The sequence below is a fragment of the Natator depressus genome, chromosome 9 (genome assembly GCF_965152275.1).
Source record: "Natator depressus isolate rNatDep1 chromosome 9, rNatDep2.hap1, whole genome shotgun sequence".
Lineage (NCBI taxonomy): Eukaryota > Metazoa > Chordata > Testudines > Cheloniidae > Natator > Natator depressus.
Genome location: NC_134242.1, coordinates 35,327,005 through 35,343,902, shown reverse-complemented (window position 1 = coordinate 35,343,902; position 16,898 = coordinate 35,327,005). Strand labels below are relative to the sequence as shown.

Genomic DNA, 16,898 nt, shown 5'->3' with positions numbered 1-16,898 from the left:
GGAATGGCAGGCAGTAGCATTCTCCAGGTGAGGGTAGCTTTAAACTGGCGGTCTGTGCTCCATTAAAGTCCTGCTGAAAGATCACCCCGGGATGCAGAGATGCATATGCAGTTGAAAATAAAAGTTTGCTTGTATAAACAAATCTGTGTTCATAATACACAGTTCTATCACTCCTTCCTAGATGACAGTGTATAGGCACGTGCCTACCCCTATAGAAGGAAGTATATTTTTGGATAGAATACAAAGGAGACCCAGTAAGCTGTGGAGAAGGTACATGCATATAAAAAAAATCTTCAGATTGTGACCCTTTACACATAAGCACTTCACCATTTTATGGCATATATGCATATTCAGACCATAGGAATTGCCATATCAGATCAGATTAATCATCCATCTGGTCCAGTGTCCTGTATCTGACTTTGGCCAGTGCCAGCTGCTTCACAGGAAGCTGCAAGAAACCTGCAATGGACTATTATAGAATAACCTGCCAATATGGGATGTTTCTTCCTTGTCCCCAGGAGTTAGTGGTTGGTATATGCCCTGAAATGTAAGGGTTTATACCCCATCAAATTTTTTTTTTAAATCTATGTAGCTGCAGGTGTTCTTTTTAGCTCTGTATAAATGTCTAATCCTGTTTCTGAATTCTACCAAGATATTACCCTCAATGATATCTAGTAACACTGAGTTCCAGAGGTTTATCATGTATGGTATACAAATGTTTCTTTTTAAATGCACTGCTCTTAAGTTTCAACACTGAATGCCTCCTGACGGCAGTCTCATGTCAAATATTTTTAAAAAAGAAAAATATCAAATGATTTCTTCCTATACAGTATTCGATCATTTCCAGTTATATTACAGATTATTTATATTTATTAGGAGACCAGTGAGGTTACGTCAGTATAACAATAATAGATGAAATTTGTTTTAAAATGTGCATGTTCAATTTTTTTGCATAGGATATACATCTTGTCATGTCTTATTGTTTAATTCAAGATGTGCTTCTTGGCAGCAATAATGCATAAGCAACTTCTATTTTCATGTGCAAAGGAGAGACTGCAGCAGGATAGGAAGCGTTTCTAGTGTGACAGCCAGAGAATTTTTTTTTAAATTAAGATTAGGATAGGCAGAATGATGACTCCTTGGGATGCATAAAAGAGATCTCTTCTGATCAAACCCAGAAATAAACATCCTGCAGAACAGTTGTGTAACGGATGAATGCAGGAAACCGCCTCTTGTTGTTATAAAACAAATCTAAATTATTTCAGAAAATTCTGGCCTCAGAACAGAGATGTCTGCTATGTTAGCAAAAAATACACCCTTAATTGAGGACAACGGGCTATGCAGATGCTCAGCATCTTTGAAGATCAGGTCACTTATAAATGAGCATAAATGTAGATTTAGGTGCCTAAATTTAGGTGCCCCCATTTGTTAATCTATGCCTTATGTTTTTATGGGAAATCAGTGTTTGCTGCTTAGACACTGATCCTACAACATGATCCCTTATGTCCATGTGGAGTTCCACTGAGATCCTGCTCAATGACTTCACTGAGAATGAGTCTGGCCCTCAGTGTGTGCTTCATTTCACATGACACAATGTGAAGGAACCGGCTTTTGAAGCTGAGAAAACTATCACAATGAACATTTCATCAGTAAATATAGCAACTAAATATTTTTTAAATATTTGTCTTTGACATAAATAAAATCTTGAAAACAACCCACTACATTTTCAACATGATCTGCTGAGTTCAAGTCACGTGATGCCCATTGATTACAACAGGCATCTCATGGCTGTTCAAATACATGGCATCCTTTGGCTCCCATCTAGTAAAGCACTTATCCATATGCTTGGGACTTCCCTAGCATAGCAGGAGATCCTCAGGATCAACTGTCAGCAGTTGAGTGACTAGTAGCAGTGTCACACGGCCACTGTCTCTGTGCTCTGAAAGGAATTTTGCACTTGGAATGGGATGTGGCCTTTGGGACAGAATTGTTTAGAACCCCAAGTTCTTACCACCCCAGAGATCCATGTCAAAGCACACATTCCTCCAGTCATGGCCAAAACTGGCTCCTGCTTTGTTGTTAGGGACACACCTGGCGCTCAGCGAGGTTATGTTAGCACTTGACACTGATCTGTCTCCACTTCAGGTTTGCCATCATGCTTTCCCTGGAAGCCAGCCCTCCTCTTTGCTGGCAAACAGTTTGGGACCCCCTTGGGGACAGCAGCAGGGAGTTTTCAAACTAACTCTGTCTGTTTCCTCCCAGAATCAGAATGTGCATGAAGCCACAGAGCACTGTAGACAAGTTCAAATTTGTCATTTGAAACACACAACCCAGAAACTGAATTCACTGAAGGGGAAAGGATGCTGGGCATCATTATACACAGAGTCCTCCTGCAGCTGTTAGGGGACCCTATTCAGAACTTCTTACTCAAGAAAAATGCTCATTGTACTCTAAGTCTGGTTAGCTAAGTACAGGGAATAAGGAGTGCACAAGGGACAAAAAAGACATAGCACTGGATACACTGAATATGGTGTGGTCAGCTGTACAGACAATATCTGATGGATCATTTAGGGAAAAAATTTGCATTCCATGCCACAGCATGAAGAAGTTAGTCACAGCAAAAATTTCTGTTGCATGTTCCCAATTGATTCAGTGTAAAAATAATCCCATTGATATCAATGGAACTGTCCCTTAAAAAAGAAATTCTTATTCACCTAAACTTCTGGATGTGAAAAAGCTAGATAAGCATTGATTGGAAACTTCCCATAGTAAGAACCATGCTGGACTTTGCAATAGTTTCTGACACTTGAATATATTGCCAGGGAGATAAAAGAAGAAACTAATATTTCATCTGAGTTGGATGGATTTTATTTCTTTGATGCCAGATGAAAGGATTGTCTTTGGCAGGGAAACAATGGGCTCTCGTTGCAGCAAGTATATCCAAATTGGAAATTATGACATTTTTCTCTGCTTTCTCAACGCAAAAAAAAAAAAAAAAAAAAAACAATTCAGAAGCAATGCCTTGGAGTTTTTGACATCAACAATACTAACCAAGGTAATGCTGGATGGGAATCTGATTTTGTTTAACATAGAGACAGTGTAGCATCTGTCCTTAACAGATAAACAAAACAAAAATAAGCCCCAATTTTTCTCCCATGGAAATCAACAGGAAAACTCCAGTTGCTAGTGTATATTCTAGTAAAGGAAAAATCGGGTGCCTTGCACACAGACAGTGTGAAGAAATAAATGATTTCAGATGTATAATAACAAATTATCTCAGAACAGATCTAATCAACTGAACAGTGTACTGTCCTCATTCAGAAAGGCAAAACATCAGATCTATGTATTGGTGCAGGCTGCCAGCTCTCCTGGAGACTCCAGAAGGAGTTTTTGGGTAAAAGTGGGTGGTGGCAATGGAAAGAAGGTGGCCTGCTGACCTGCTCAGAAAATGAAGTGGAGGAAGTGACCCAGCCAGCAGCTGCTGCAGATCCTTAAAGGCCAATGCTATGGAGAGGTGTGTTCTGGTCATCCAGCGGCATACATAGAATGGCACTGGGGGAAGATGTTCTTAGCCAGACATGAGAAAGCACATGTCTCTCAGTCAGACATAGGCAGATAAGATATATGAGAAGATGCACATCAAAGCTAGACATGACAGACCATCATCATGGGGAGATGTGTGCCTTCAGCTAAACTTGGGCTGATATAAGCTGTGAGAAGACACGTCTTTTCAACCAGATGTAAGGAGATGCATTATTGTTTGTATTACAGCAGAGCATAGGGATCCCAAATAAAATCACGGCACTGTTGTTCTGTGCAGTGTACAAACACAGAGTAAGAGACAGTCCCTGCCTTGAGGTGTTTACAGTTTAAATAGACAGGACCGATAAAGGGTTGTTGAAAGGGATATAACATACAAGCAGAATAAACACATTCCTCTGAGCCAGACGAAGGCAGACCAATGCCTGGAGGAGACATGGGCACTGCAGTTCTTTCAGGGAGCAACATTTCTCTCAACCAGAGATGGGCAGATCAGATTCCCAGGGAGATATGTTCTTCTAAACCAGCTGCAGACAGACCATTAGGTGGTAAATTTCTCCCAGCTCGGTATTTATCCTGGGATCATTGCAGTAAATTGAATTGTAACTCAGTGGGAAATCTTCCAGGAAATGTCTCTGGGTAAAACCAGGATAGGGAAATCAAATACTTCTGCATCAAAATTCTTTTCAGGTGCCTGAGATCTCTCTCCTGTTTCATAGTGTCCTTCACTTCTGTTAATCACTCCTACTTGGGGAACACACAAGCTGGAGACAACACAATGCAACCAACTTCACAGACTCCATTGCTGAGGCCTGTGTCATGCTATTAAAACTTGAAGTTTCTTCCCTCTACTCTGTGTTCTGTGGCTGACCTTGACTCACTGTCAGCTACTTTCAGATTTCTGTGTGGCCTTCATGACATCACAAATCATGATGTCTTGATTCTGGAAAATCTCTAACTTCCCATTTTCCCCACCTACCCCATCACCCTCTCCTACCTTTGTCCACTTCCCCAAGAACTGTGTCTTCTTTGTGATTTCCCTCTGCTTCCCTCAGCCTCACCACCTTTTTGTCTTCTTCCACTATCTATCCCACTCAGCCGCTGAATGAGGGTATTGGGCCACAAGTTACCCCTCTCAGTCACCCCTCACCAATCACTGCCACATTATGCAAGTGAGAGAGTTGGGCACTGAGACTGCCACAGTGTGTGAGTGGAGGGCAGAAGGAAAATTGGACGTGCTTCCTATCTCCGCTGCTCATTGCTCTACTCTTCGGCCTCAGAGATGCTACTGGAAATTAAAGAGGTTGAGACAGCGAGGTGTGGGGAGAAGTCAGCTCCAGGCCTCTCTCTTGCCATACTGGTGGCTAGTGCCTAGAAGACAACTTTTATTTATGACTCAGCCAACTTCCCAAGACATTGTCCAGAAATATGTGCCTGAATTCCATACCTTGGGAAAGTTCTGGGGAGGTTGGCAGGCAGGTGAATGGCACTTACAAGGACCTATAGTTCTCTATGTCACCTCAAGTGTCAAGTTACTGCACCAACATCAACAATCCCATTAATTGGGCATATGTCTTCTTTTCTCTCCCTTCCTAGAGCCTAAAGCAAGCTGTAGATTAGGTCGATCTGCATCCACATCAGGTGTGCCTCCTCCATCAGTCACTCCTCTCAGGCAAGCCAGCGATCTCCAACCCAGCCAGGTACCATCGTTAGCCAATCGTGAATGACTTCATGTGATGCAACATGCCAAATGTTTCTCACCTCTGTGTCTGTCATTTGTTACAGTAAATGATTTTTTGTGTTTGTTTTTACTTTTGTGCGTGTGCGTGTGTCTCTCACTGGCAATGAAATTCTATCCTTCAAGGCTGGTAGAAATTTCTTTGCTGTGAATTCTTAAATCTTTTTTGTCTCTGATTTCCTTCATTCTGTAATATAGATGTAGTGAAACTATATATGTATTGGTTGGTTTTTTTATTTTTTTCATGTTTTGTGTACTTTTTTACTGTCTAAAATTTATCAAAATTTGATAAATTTAATCTATGTTTTAGTGTGTTTCTTTTAAATGTCTCGTCTAAAGCACTTGCACCAATGTTTGTCAAAAGACTTGTACATACCTTTTAACTTCTGCCCTGTTGTACTGTAATATTTGTGCCAGTCTTACATTTGTTTTGAGCTTGGTGCATGATTGTATTACACTGTGAATTATCGTTGTCCTTAAAATTGCTCACACGGCGAGTTATTTTGTTTAAATATGGCAGCTAGCCTCTCTTCAACCTAAGGCCATATAGTGCTAATGGGACTATTAAATAGTCTGCTGTAGTTATGTTTATTGTAAATTGTAAAAAAAAAAATGCAAAAAATTCAAAACGAAACTAAGAAAAAACCCTACTTGCTTTAAATGGAGCTACTTTTCTCAACAATACCAAAAATACCCAACGGACACTTGACAAAGAAGTCTAAGTATCTGAACACGGCAAATGAGACCTATATTAGCAACTGGAGAAAAGAGATGAGAAATAAAGACATGGCCAAATGCACATGTAACTTTGTTTTGTCTGCTAATGTGGAGATCCTGCTCACTTCAGTGCACACAAGTGATGAGGTGTTTTACTAATCTTCAGAACTAACTACAAAGATTAGTAATAGGGGCAACGACTGCATTTAAATATTGCATTTATGTCTTCCATCAAACATGAAGCATTTTGGTATTGAATGGTTTTCTTTTAAACTTATATATATTATTTCTGTTTACTTAGTTGTGATTTTTCAAATGATCAGAAAGGAATAAGGCCCCTACATCTCATTGATTTCAATGAGATGTAGGGGCCTAACTCCCTTTAGGGCCCCTTTGCTATTCCCATACTTAATTGCATTGCAGCTCTGTGAGTTTCTGCAAGAAGCTCTGCTCTAACTAACGCCTGTAATGCTGGTGTACATTGGCACAGCTAATGGAGCTGTGCCAATTCACTCAGCCTATTTTCCAGTAACATTCTATTTGGACAACTGAGTCCATATTGGTTGAACTTCTCTAACTTTGCTTAACTGAAGTAAGAGCTGTTCTATTACAGTAGAACCTCAGAGTTACGAACCCCAGAGTTATGGACTGACCGGTCAACCACACACCTCATTTGGAACTGGAAGTCTGCCAGCGGGCAGCAGCAGAGACAACAAAAAAAGGGGGGCAATTACAGTACAGTACTGTGTTAAATGTCAACTACTAAAAAATAAAGGGAAAGTTTAAGAAAAGGATTTGACAAGGGAAGGAAACTTTCTGTATCATTTAAATTCAGAGAGTTAAAAGCACAGTAAAGTTTCAAAGCTGTATTAAGTCAATGTTTAGTTGTAAACTTTTGAAAGAACAGCCATAATGTTTTGTTACAAACATTTCAGAGTTACAAGCAACCTCCATTCCCAACATGTTCGTAACTCTGAGGTTCTACTATAATTCTGTGTCCTGTTGGAGATGATGCCTAAAAAAACTTACACATTACCAAAAGGTATTTTAGATAAGCAAATTAACGGTGACTCACAATGACAAGCTAATTAAATGATATGTTGAGAGTTCTTTCTTCTATGGAAAAAAATCAGAGCAATTGCACTTCTGAATATTTTTGCATGGCCCGATGTATATGTAATACATGATTTATGATTGATCAGGGTGCAAAGCCAATGCAACACATTGCTGGTTACTCAGTCACAAAGGCACCTTGAATGTTATAAAGGATTTTTAGTATCTCGGTTCGGATTTAAAAAAAAAAACAGTAAGCCCTGAAAGCAGAACTCGGTGTGATGATAGAGATAAGGAGACTTCCAGAAGCTGCAGCCAGGGTTGATTAGAACTGTGGAGAAAGGATTCACTTCACTCTAGAGAGAAGAAAGGAATAAAGATGACAGGAAAAAAATTCAAGTAACTAAAAGACGAAGATTTTGCTAACAGTGTAGTGTATAGTGTGTATTATGGCTCTCCCCGGAAACAAAAACCCCTGCTACCCTAGTAATAGGCTTCGATTCATATTAATCTTCCCTTTAAACTGACCAGTTGGGAAAAAATAAAGCACTGGTGTGCCACAATACTCTGTTATGATGGTATAATTATCAATGAGAGGGCTTAGTCCTGCTCTCATTGAATGGCAAAACTCTCATGGACTTCAAGGAAAAAAGGATCAGGCCCAGAGTTTCTAAGAGCCGTTAACTGCATATTACATCGCACCCCGCAAGTGGGGAAATTAACTTCACAACTTTGTCGCAGATATTGTCATCTGATATTACCAAGCATTCCCTCACTTATAGTACCACTGCTTTCTGTGGCTCTGATACAAAGCTTGTTAAAGTATTATTCTATTCAGTTCTGTTGGTTCTTGGATCAGGCCTTATAGAGTTATAGTCCATCTCTTTTCGGTCCTCTGGTGTGTTCCATATGAAACTCTTTACATGTTAGAAACTTCATTCAACCTTTTTTTAAAAATGACATAGTAAAAATATCTTGTATTGCAGGGAGATTTAGAGACTATGAGCCAAATTCAGAGGTGACAACAGTGGGAGGAGAGAGTGTTAGTAGGCATCCACTGCTGTTAACTAGTATAACTTATACATTGATGGAGTTGGAAGGCAGGATTGCACCAGGAAGTGCAATTGACAGGAGGGTGTAAGAAGATGTAGGATAAAGCAAGGCCCTGGGGCAATAGAAAATCATGCTGAACACTGCTAATTTGTAATGCTGTATGGGAAGATGGTTAGGTATGGGTGTGTTTGTTTGGGTACCTGTGAGAACAGCAAACATGGCAGCCCTAGAGGGTGAGTAACCTCATTGGCATGGTACCTTAAAAAGTTGTTTTTGACAAATACCCAAACAGAACTCCAAAATCACTGGTTAGTGTTGTCTCATCAGCATTGAAATACCTTGCCACTGCATGAATGAAATGAAAAGCCAAGCCAAAAGAAAGCAGTGGAGATAGATAGGAGGAGCCTTAGCCTAACTGAGTTCCCAGGGAAGCCAATGGCCAAACTCTCACCGACATGAATGGTGTAGAATCAGGCCCTAAGTGGCAGCGGCAGGAAAATCCCACTGAACTTCTCCAGTGAGAAACAGGAGGAGAGGATGAAAGATAGCAGTTATATTATGTACACAGACATCACTGGGATTTTTTGTGTAAACCCTGGCACAACTCAATCCCTACTCTAGAGTCATATTCCCATATTACCGTGGTATGCAACACCCTGGGTCAAGTGAGATGTGTATGAAGAAGGATAGGGGCTGTTAGCCCACTGGAAGTCAGATCAGTTGTGGACTAGTGCAGTGGTTCTCAAAGCCAGTCCGCTTGTCCCTTGGCCCGCGCCGCTTCCCGCAGCCCCCATTGGCCTGGAGCGGCGAACCGCGGCCAGTGGGAGATGCGATTGGCCGAACCTGCGGACGCGGCAGGTAAGCAAACCGGTCCGGCCCACCTGGGGCTTTCCCTGAACAAGCAGCAGACCGGCTTTGAGAACCACTGGACTAGAGGGTATTATAGTCCTATGCTATGGTTGTCTTAGAGTACTGAGACTGATTTTCCTTAACTGCACCATAGCATTGGCAGCAACAGGCTTTCCCAAAGATCATTCAGGATTAAGAAGTAAGGAGCTTTGCGTGGCATCCACCCTAAATGTGTGAGGTGGGGATAACCACCACCCAGTGCTCTTTGCAGAAAAGGCCCCAAGAAAGAAGAACACATAGGAAAAGAGACAGACTACTGCGTTAGCCCAATTATCCCATATGTTCATGGACTTGGGTGATGCTCTTGAGTAGGAATAGATCCTAAACCCATTAACTGATTTCAGGTAGGTTCACGTTTGCAGTTGAACATTTCACAAAACCCTACCTACTTTATAATATGAAATTTTTTACACCAGGTGGGGAGGACAGGTCTAGTGGTTAGAGCATAGGATGAAAAGCTAGGAACTCTTAAATTCTAATCCAGCTCAGACATTAACTATTTGTGTAATCTTGAGCACCTAAATCCTCTGCCTCACTTTCCTCATCTGTATACTGTGGTAATAATGGTGGTTAACATATTTCAGAGGAGTGTTGTGATGACTGACTAGTTAATGTGTGTCAAGCACTTTGAAGACTGAAAGTGCTTTATAAGGTGCTAAGCGATATTTTGATCTCACTGTATGAATAAAACAAAAATATTTCTTCAACAGGCAGAGACAAAGTAAGAGACTGGCCTCTGATGGAGAACAGCTATAAATTATCTAGTGCAGTAGGGAACCACAGTTAAAGAAGCAGGAGGTTGGAATAGGGGATGTAAGGCCAGCAACCAGAATTCTCAAAGAGAAAGACCCAAAGCAAGAGCCATGTAAAGGCAAACCCTAGCACTCAGCTAGGTAAACCAGGTGTGCCCTTGATCATATTATAATTATAAATACAATAAAGAAAGATAGATGCTGCTGAGTAGCTGGGTAGTTCAAGGGATTCTGAACCTTTCACCATTAAGTTGCCATTTGAAATCCAGTCTAGATTGGAAGTGGTCAAATGACCATGTAGTGTGTGGCCTACTATGTTGACTGAGTTAGTGGCTTCAGTTCCTTGTCTACATGACAAAATGCATCACCACCACGTTGGCACCAACTGGCAGTCTTACTAGAGAAGTTAAGCTTCCAATAGACAGAGGGTGGGGTTTTCAAAAGTGCCATGGAGCACAAATCCTTAGTGGCAGGTCAGTGGTATTGTTGGGACTAGAACCCATGTGTCCTGACTCCCTGTGAAGTGTACTACCTATTGCACCTCACTGCCTCTCAAATCTTTCTCTGAAGTCCTTGGCCAAATTCTGCTGGTGTCATTCACATCAGTAGACCCACTGTAAATGAATGGAGCTCCTACTATGTGTAAAGCCAGCAGGATTCAGATTTAAAGGGAAAAAAATTAGATGAGTGGGGTTGCTCCCCAGCCTCATCTCACTCGTCCTCATTTTAAAGGAATATAAAAACTCATGTCTCACGTTTGTCTCAGGATAGTGAAGAATGAATGGCTTCACAAGACCCGCCTTATGTGTCATACACATACACACATAATGTGATATTTTAGGTACAAAAGGATGCACTTAAAGTGAACTGCATTGCAGATGTTAGATTACTGTGTATGAAGGGATTTTTTTCAAATCTTATTTTAAATTTACATAAAACGTCAGTGCTAGGTTGTTATTGGGATCCTTACAGACATAGTTAGTTAAAAAATTAATGTGTGCAGTCTTGTTTGTTAACAAGGAAAGAATTTCAGATACCAGTTTAAAAAATAGCAAATGTATCTATTGCCAATTTGTGGCTCCAAATGGATTTTGCAAACTGATTTTTGTTCTGGTTGTTCTTGTTGTTAGATTAGGACTATTACAGCAAAATTCCTTGTACTGAGTTGCATGATTATGGCAGTTCTGTTAGCACATATTAATAAAGAAAGCCCATTCCCTGAAGGAATAGAAATCCTTGAGGAAAAAATCCTTCTTTAGTTCTGATGCCTGTATTTCATCACTTTTGCGATGCAGAGCCTTCTTGCAGGCCTATTTTTGTGAACCTTGTACCTTATCTGCAAATGTGCAGCATCCTTCATGCTGTCAGTTAGCTATTTGGTTTGGTTTGGTTTTTTTCTTTAGTTGGAAGACAGCAGTGTAGCTCCTATACTATTGTCTCCAATCTCTGGTTGGTGCATAAACCTTCTAAATTCTGGTACCTCCCTGAATGGGGTTGGTGACAGGTATATTCGATGTAAGCAGAGTAAGAATGTTTAAACTTTCCAGTAATGATCACAGTAGAATTCAAAAGCTGTGCCAGGATTAAGAATAATAACTCGTCCACAAGAGGGAATGAAGGTCACAGGACATCTTTGTCTACAGGAGCCTAACTTCCATTTAAAAGAAGAATGGAGAAAGCACTAGAAAATTACACAGTGCTACAGGAAACACTCTTGCTCTGAACTTTTAATGGCTCTTCTCTCAGCTCAGCCCAGTTAGCAAGGTAAATAATTAAGCAGAGATAGTGGATGTGGTGCAAATAAGCAGTCTACCTGCCATAAAGATGATGTCTACAACAGGTTGCTAGTTGCTACAACAGGTTGAGTGGCCTTCAGTTAATCCCTTATTTTTTTCTGTTTAAAGCTCCCATCATGTGGCCCTTAGGGCTTCTCCCAAGAGCACACAATGCAGAGTTCATATATCTCAGTCCTGGGTGAGAGAATAACCCCAACCTCCCAATATCCCACGCAGGGGAAGGGTTCTCTCATTCTCTCCCTGGTTACTTTACTACTATAGTAAAGGAAAGATGGAAGTTCACATGCTAACAGCATAGGCACAGCTGTCATGTAAAGATATACACACCGTACTTCCCCAAAGGAATGCATCCATTAGTAAACCCTTTTAAAATCAGATTTCTATGGACAAGAATTTTAAAATCGGTGCCTAAAGTTTTGAAACTGGTGCCTAAATCCATATTTCGATATCTTGGGGTCTGTCTACACTGCAGTCAGAGGTGTGACCCCAGCACATGTAGACGTAACAGAGCTAGCTTTGATCTAGGTAACTTGAATAACAATAGCAGTGAAGCCACAGTGGCACAGGGGGCAGCACAAATTGTGCAGCCCTGAGTGGGACCCTGGTGATGTACTTGAGCAGCTGTCCCCTGCTGCCCCAGCTTCACTACTTTGTTGCTGAAGCTCAGGTATGTCTACATGTGCTGCAGTCATGCCTCTGATTGCACTGTAGAGAGGGGCTGCAGAGCACCATTTGAAGTGGTGGGGAGGGGGCATAGATTTGCTCCATACAGTACACTCACTGTGGCAGGGCTGACCATGCTGTGGATCCAGCATGCTTATCCTGCTGCTGCTCTGGGCACTGCTCACCTCCAATCTCTACTTCCACCATAAAAGTTGGGCTCTAGCTATAGGCAAAGTAGGCAGCTGCTTAGGGCAGCAGATTTCTGGGCAGCTGCCTCACAAGGCAGATTTAGCCCAGCCGCCCCATCGCAATGGACCCAGGAGGCCAGTTGCAGTGCCTCTCACTCCCATATGGCCTGGCTGACCCTCATCACAGTTGGCATATGAGGAGGTTTTGCCTAGGGTGTCAGATTGTCTTGAGTGGCTTCTGCATAAAAAGTGGTCAGGCCATGGGGCCCCTGGTTATGTGTCCTATAAGTCTAGACATCCCCTAAATAAGTGATCTGGTTTCCAGAACTGCTGAGCATGCTACACTCTGTGTAGAAAAGATATGCTCTGGGAGTTACAGCTAAAGAGAACAGACCTTCATGTCCTTATTCTTTGGCTGCATAATTTTTTTACCTACTCAGATCCAGTCTACCCAGGCTGAATGGATAGGGCTAATGAGCTGGAAGAACATTAGATTAGCTGAACATTGTTAGCTGAACATTGTAGGGGCGCTTCCCGATCCAAAGACATTTGGGGGAAGAAGTTTCCATGGAGTCTGTTCTCTTGCTAGGGTGCCTGGTAAGAAAATATAATGTACACTTCACCCGTAGTGTGGCTTTTCCTAGGGATGGCCAAATTTTTCAAAATCAGGGTTAGGCTCCCGAGTGACCTCATTTTCAAAAGTGGCAAATATCCTGTAGCTCCTCTTGAAGTAAATTGGAACACTTTGGAAAATCAGGTTACTTATTTAGGTGCCTAAATATTTATTTCAGAGCATACCTTTTAGCTCCTGTTCGTGAAAATCTTGCTCCCTGTACTCTGCAATCCCACAGTGAAGGAATGGGCTGCATAATCCACCTTGCACTTCAGAATGTCGCAAATCAGGTTTTTTTACTGCATAATCTAGTCCAAGTTAGTGGTGCTAATTTAGTTACATAACTTTATTTGCACTGTAATATATGGAAGCTTTGTGATGAATTATACATCATAGGGCCAGATTTTCAAATCCCCTCCTCCATTCTAGTCCCAGAGTTATTTGCCCTTGCAAAGTTACAGCTCCAGAAATGGAGACCTAGTTAAAGATGGGCTGAAAATGTTTTCCCCCAAATGTATCTTTGAACTGTATTTGAAAACCAAAAGCCAAAAATTCCTCCCCATAACTGTCAACTCCAAACCCTACTATACCACCCCTGTGAATGGTACTAAACAAAAGAGCAGAAAGCCCTGATACATGATAAAAACAACCTGAAGAAGAGCTCTGTGTAGCTCCAAAGCTTGCCTCTTTCACCAACAGAAGTTGGTCCAATAAAATGTAGTACCTCACCCATCTTGTCTCTCTACATCAGTGGTTCTCAACAAAGAGTATGTTTAACCCTTGGGAGTACACAGAGTTCTTCGAGGGGGTTCATCAACTCATCTAGATATTTGCTTAGTTTTACAACAGGCTACATAAAAAACACTAGAGAAATCAGTGCAAACTAAAATTTCATACAGACAATTATTTGTTTATACTGTTCTGTACATTATACACTGAAATGTAAGTACACTATTTATATTCCAATTGTTTTATTTTATAATTATATGGTACTAATGAGAAAGTAATGTATTTTTATGTCCAATTTTATAAGTTTTTAAGTGAGGTGAAACTTGGGGGTACACAAGACAAATCAGACTCTTGAAAGGGGTACCGTAGTATGGAAAGGTTGAGAATCACTGGTCTATATAATAATTAAGAAAGTTAGGTGCCTTTAAAATTGCAAAAAGAACGAGGAGTACTTGTGGCACCTTAGAGACTAACAAATTTATTTGAGCATAAGCTTTTGTGGGCTAAAGCCCACTTCATCAGATGCATGCAGTGGAAAATACAGGAGGAAGATAATATATACACAGAGAACATGAAAAAATGGGTGTTGCCATACCAACTATAACAAGAATAATCAGTTAAGGTGAGCTATTATCAGCAGGAGAAAAAAAATCTTTTGTAGTGATAATCAGGATGGCCCATTTCCAACAGTTGACAAGAAGATGTGAGTAACAGTAGAAGAAAAAATTAGCATGGGGAAATAGTTTTACTTTGTGTAATGACCCATCCACTCCCAGTCTTTATTCAAGCCTAATTTAATGGTGTCCAGTTTGCAAATTAATTCCAATTCAGCAGTTTCTTGTTGGAGTCTGTTTTTGAAGTTTTTTTGTTGTAGTATTGCCACTTTTAGGTCTGTAATCGAGTGACCAGGGAAATTGAAGTGTTCTCCGTCTGGTTTTTGAATGTTATAATTCTTGATGTCGGATTCGTGTCCATTTATTCTTTTACGTAGAGACTGCCTTGTTTGGCCAATGTACATGGCAGAGGGGCATTGCTGGCACATGATGGCATATATCACATTGGTAGATGTGCAGGTGAACGAGCCTCTGATAGTGTGGCTGATGTGATTAGGCTCCATGATGGTGTCCCCTGAATAGATATGTGGAAACAGTTGGCAACGGGCTTTGTTGCAAGGATAGGTTCCTGGGTTAGTGTTTTTGTTGTGTGATGTGTGGTTGCTGGTGAGTATTTGTTTCAGGTTGGGGGGCTGTCTGTAAACAGGAACTGGCTTGTCTCCCAAGATCTGTGAGAGTGAGGGTTCATCTTTCAGGATAGGTTGTAGATCCTTGATGATGCGTTGAAGAGGTTTTAGTTGGGGGCTGAAGGTGATGGCTAGTGGCGTTCTGTTACTTTCTTTGTTGGACCTGTCCTGTAGTAGGTAACTTCTGGGTACTCTTCTGGCTCTGTCAATCTGTTTCTTGGACTGATGGCTCCATCTAGTGGCATCTATAGAAGTTGCTGTGTCTTCTAGCTGTCTATTTTTTGGTGTATATTTGGGTATGCTGTATACAGTAAAAGCTGTGTTATTCGGCCCTGTACCAACCGGAAAGCTCTACAAACCAGCATTTCTAATTTTCGTAGAAAGTCTGGTTTATAGTCCCGTTGGCGCAGGGCCGGTAGGCTTCCTGCCTGGCTCCACGTGGCTCCCTGGAAGTGGCAACATGTCCCCGCTGTTCTAGGTGGAAAAATGGCCACGATGGGTTCACAGTGCGGGAGGGGATGCGGGGTAGGGGGTTGGGGCATGGGAGGGGTGCAGGGCACGGGCTCTGGGAGGGAGTTTGTGTGCAGGAGGGGGCTTAAGGCAGGGGGTTGGTACGCAAGAGGGGTTTTGGGGTATCAGATCCAAGTGGCACTCACCTCAGGCGGCTCCCCGTGAGTGGCAACCTGTCCCTGCTGCTCCTAGGCGGAGATGCAGCTAAGCAGCTCTGTGCATTGCCTCCTCCTGCAGGCACTCCCCCCACAGCTCCCATTGGCTGCGGTTCCTAGCCAATGGGAACTGCGGAGCCAGTTCATGGGGCGGGAGGCAGTGTGCAGAGCCACCTGAGCACTCTTCCCCTAGTGCAACAAGGTATTTAAGCATGTGCCTAACTTTAAGCATGTGAGTACTCCCATATTGCCTCAGCCACAAGTCTAGCCCTTGTGCCTCAATTTAGTCACGTGTAAAATGGGTACAGTAATAATTACATGCCTCAGAGCGTTGTGCTTATACTATAATTAATCAATTTCTGCAATGTGCTTTGATTTCTTTTAGAAGAGCAAATTATTAATTATTATTTATTATTTTTTATTATTGTTATAATTTTTTAAAGCACTGGACAAATATTTCTCTAATGAATTCAAATTTCTATGATTTGGGATCTCTGCTTTCAGAATTAATATATGCCCCCTGTGCCTCCTGGAACATAAACAGTGCAGCGGTACTTTTTTGTTTACATTTCTGTCAGGCCAAAGCTTCTGTATTCCCACAGCAATACTGTACAAAAGTGCCAGAGGTGTCAGTAAATAACCCACAGTTGTCAGGCTTCTTAAGAGGGACTGGTTTCCTGACTTTCACACTTAATGAATTCTGTTGTTGAAAAATGAACACAAATCAATCAAGAACCACAAGGATCCATAACAGATCACACCAGCCCTATTAAACCTCCATGATATAAAAGAAATAGAGTCGTTAGAGGTAGGTGGAGAACTTTCTGAACTGAGGTATTCTGTCATCCTGCTTGAATATGAGGGAAATGGTAACTGTAAAAACTGATGCTCATAATGGAATTGATATAGACTTCACAGTTAAAGCCATTTTGATCATTCAGTATCATAAATCCAAGCTGGAGATGGTTCCTGAAGGATATCAGGAAGAAACTGACATCAGCATGTTGCTATCAGGGTGCTACCAGGGTGAAGGGACTACAATAAAAGGGCCAGGTTCCTCCAGCCTTACTCATGCTGAGTAGTGTCTAACTCCTCAGGGAGCTACTTTGAGACAGACTGTGACCTCTCCTTTTCTCATGTTTGTGAACAATTACACACAAGTGGTCTCACTGAAGTCAAGCTTGTCCATAAACTTCAGAGGAGTGGGGCACTTATTATTATTACCCCTTTGGGCCAAGGGCT

General features: G+C 41.6%; 1 protein-coding gene across 2 annotated transcripts in view; it reads left to right on the top strand.

The window, feature by feature from the left end:
• NYAP2 (neuronal tyrosine-phosphorylated phosphoinositide-3-kinase adaptor 2) overlaps positions 1–16,898 on the top strand; it is a 182,707-nt gene that overhangs the window by 142,480 nt on the left and 23,329 nt on the right. For both annotated transcript variants that reach the window (XM_074962969.1, XM_074962968.1), the window contains one exon: positions 5,137–5,240. In XM_074962969.1, coding sequence (XP_074819070.1) covers positions 5,137–5,240 — 104 coding nt within the window. The remainder of the gene's footprint in view (positions 1–5,136; positions 5,241–16,898) is intronic.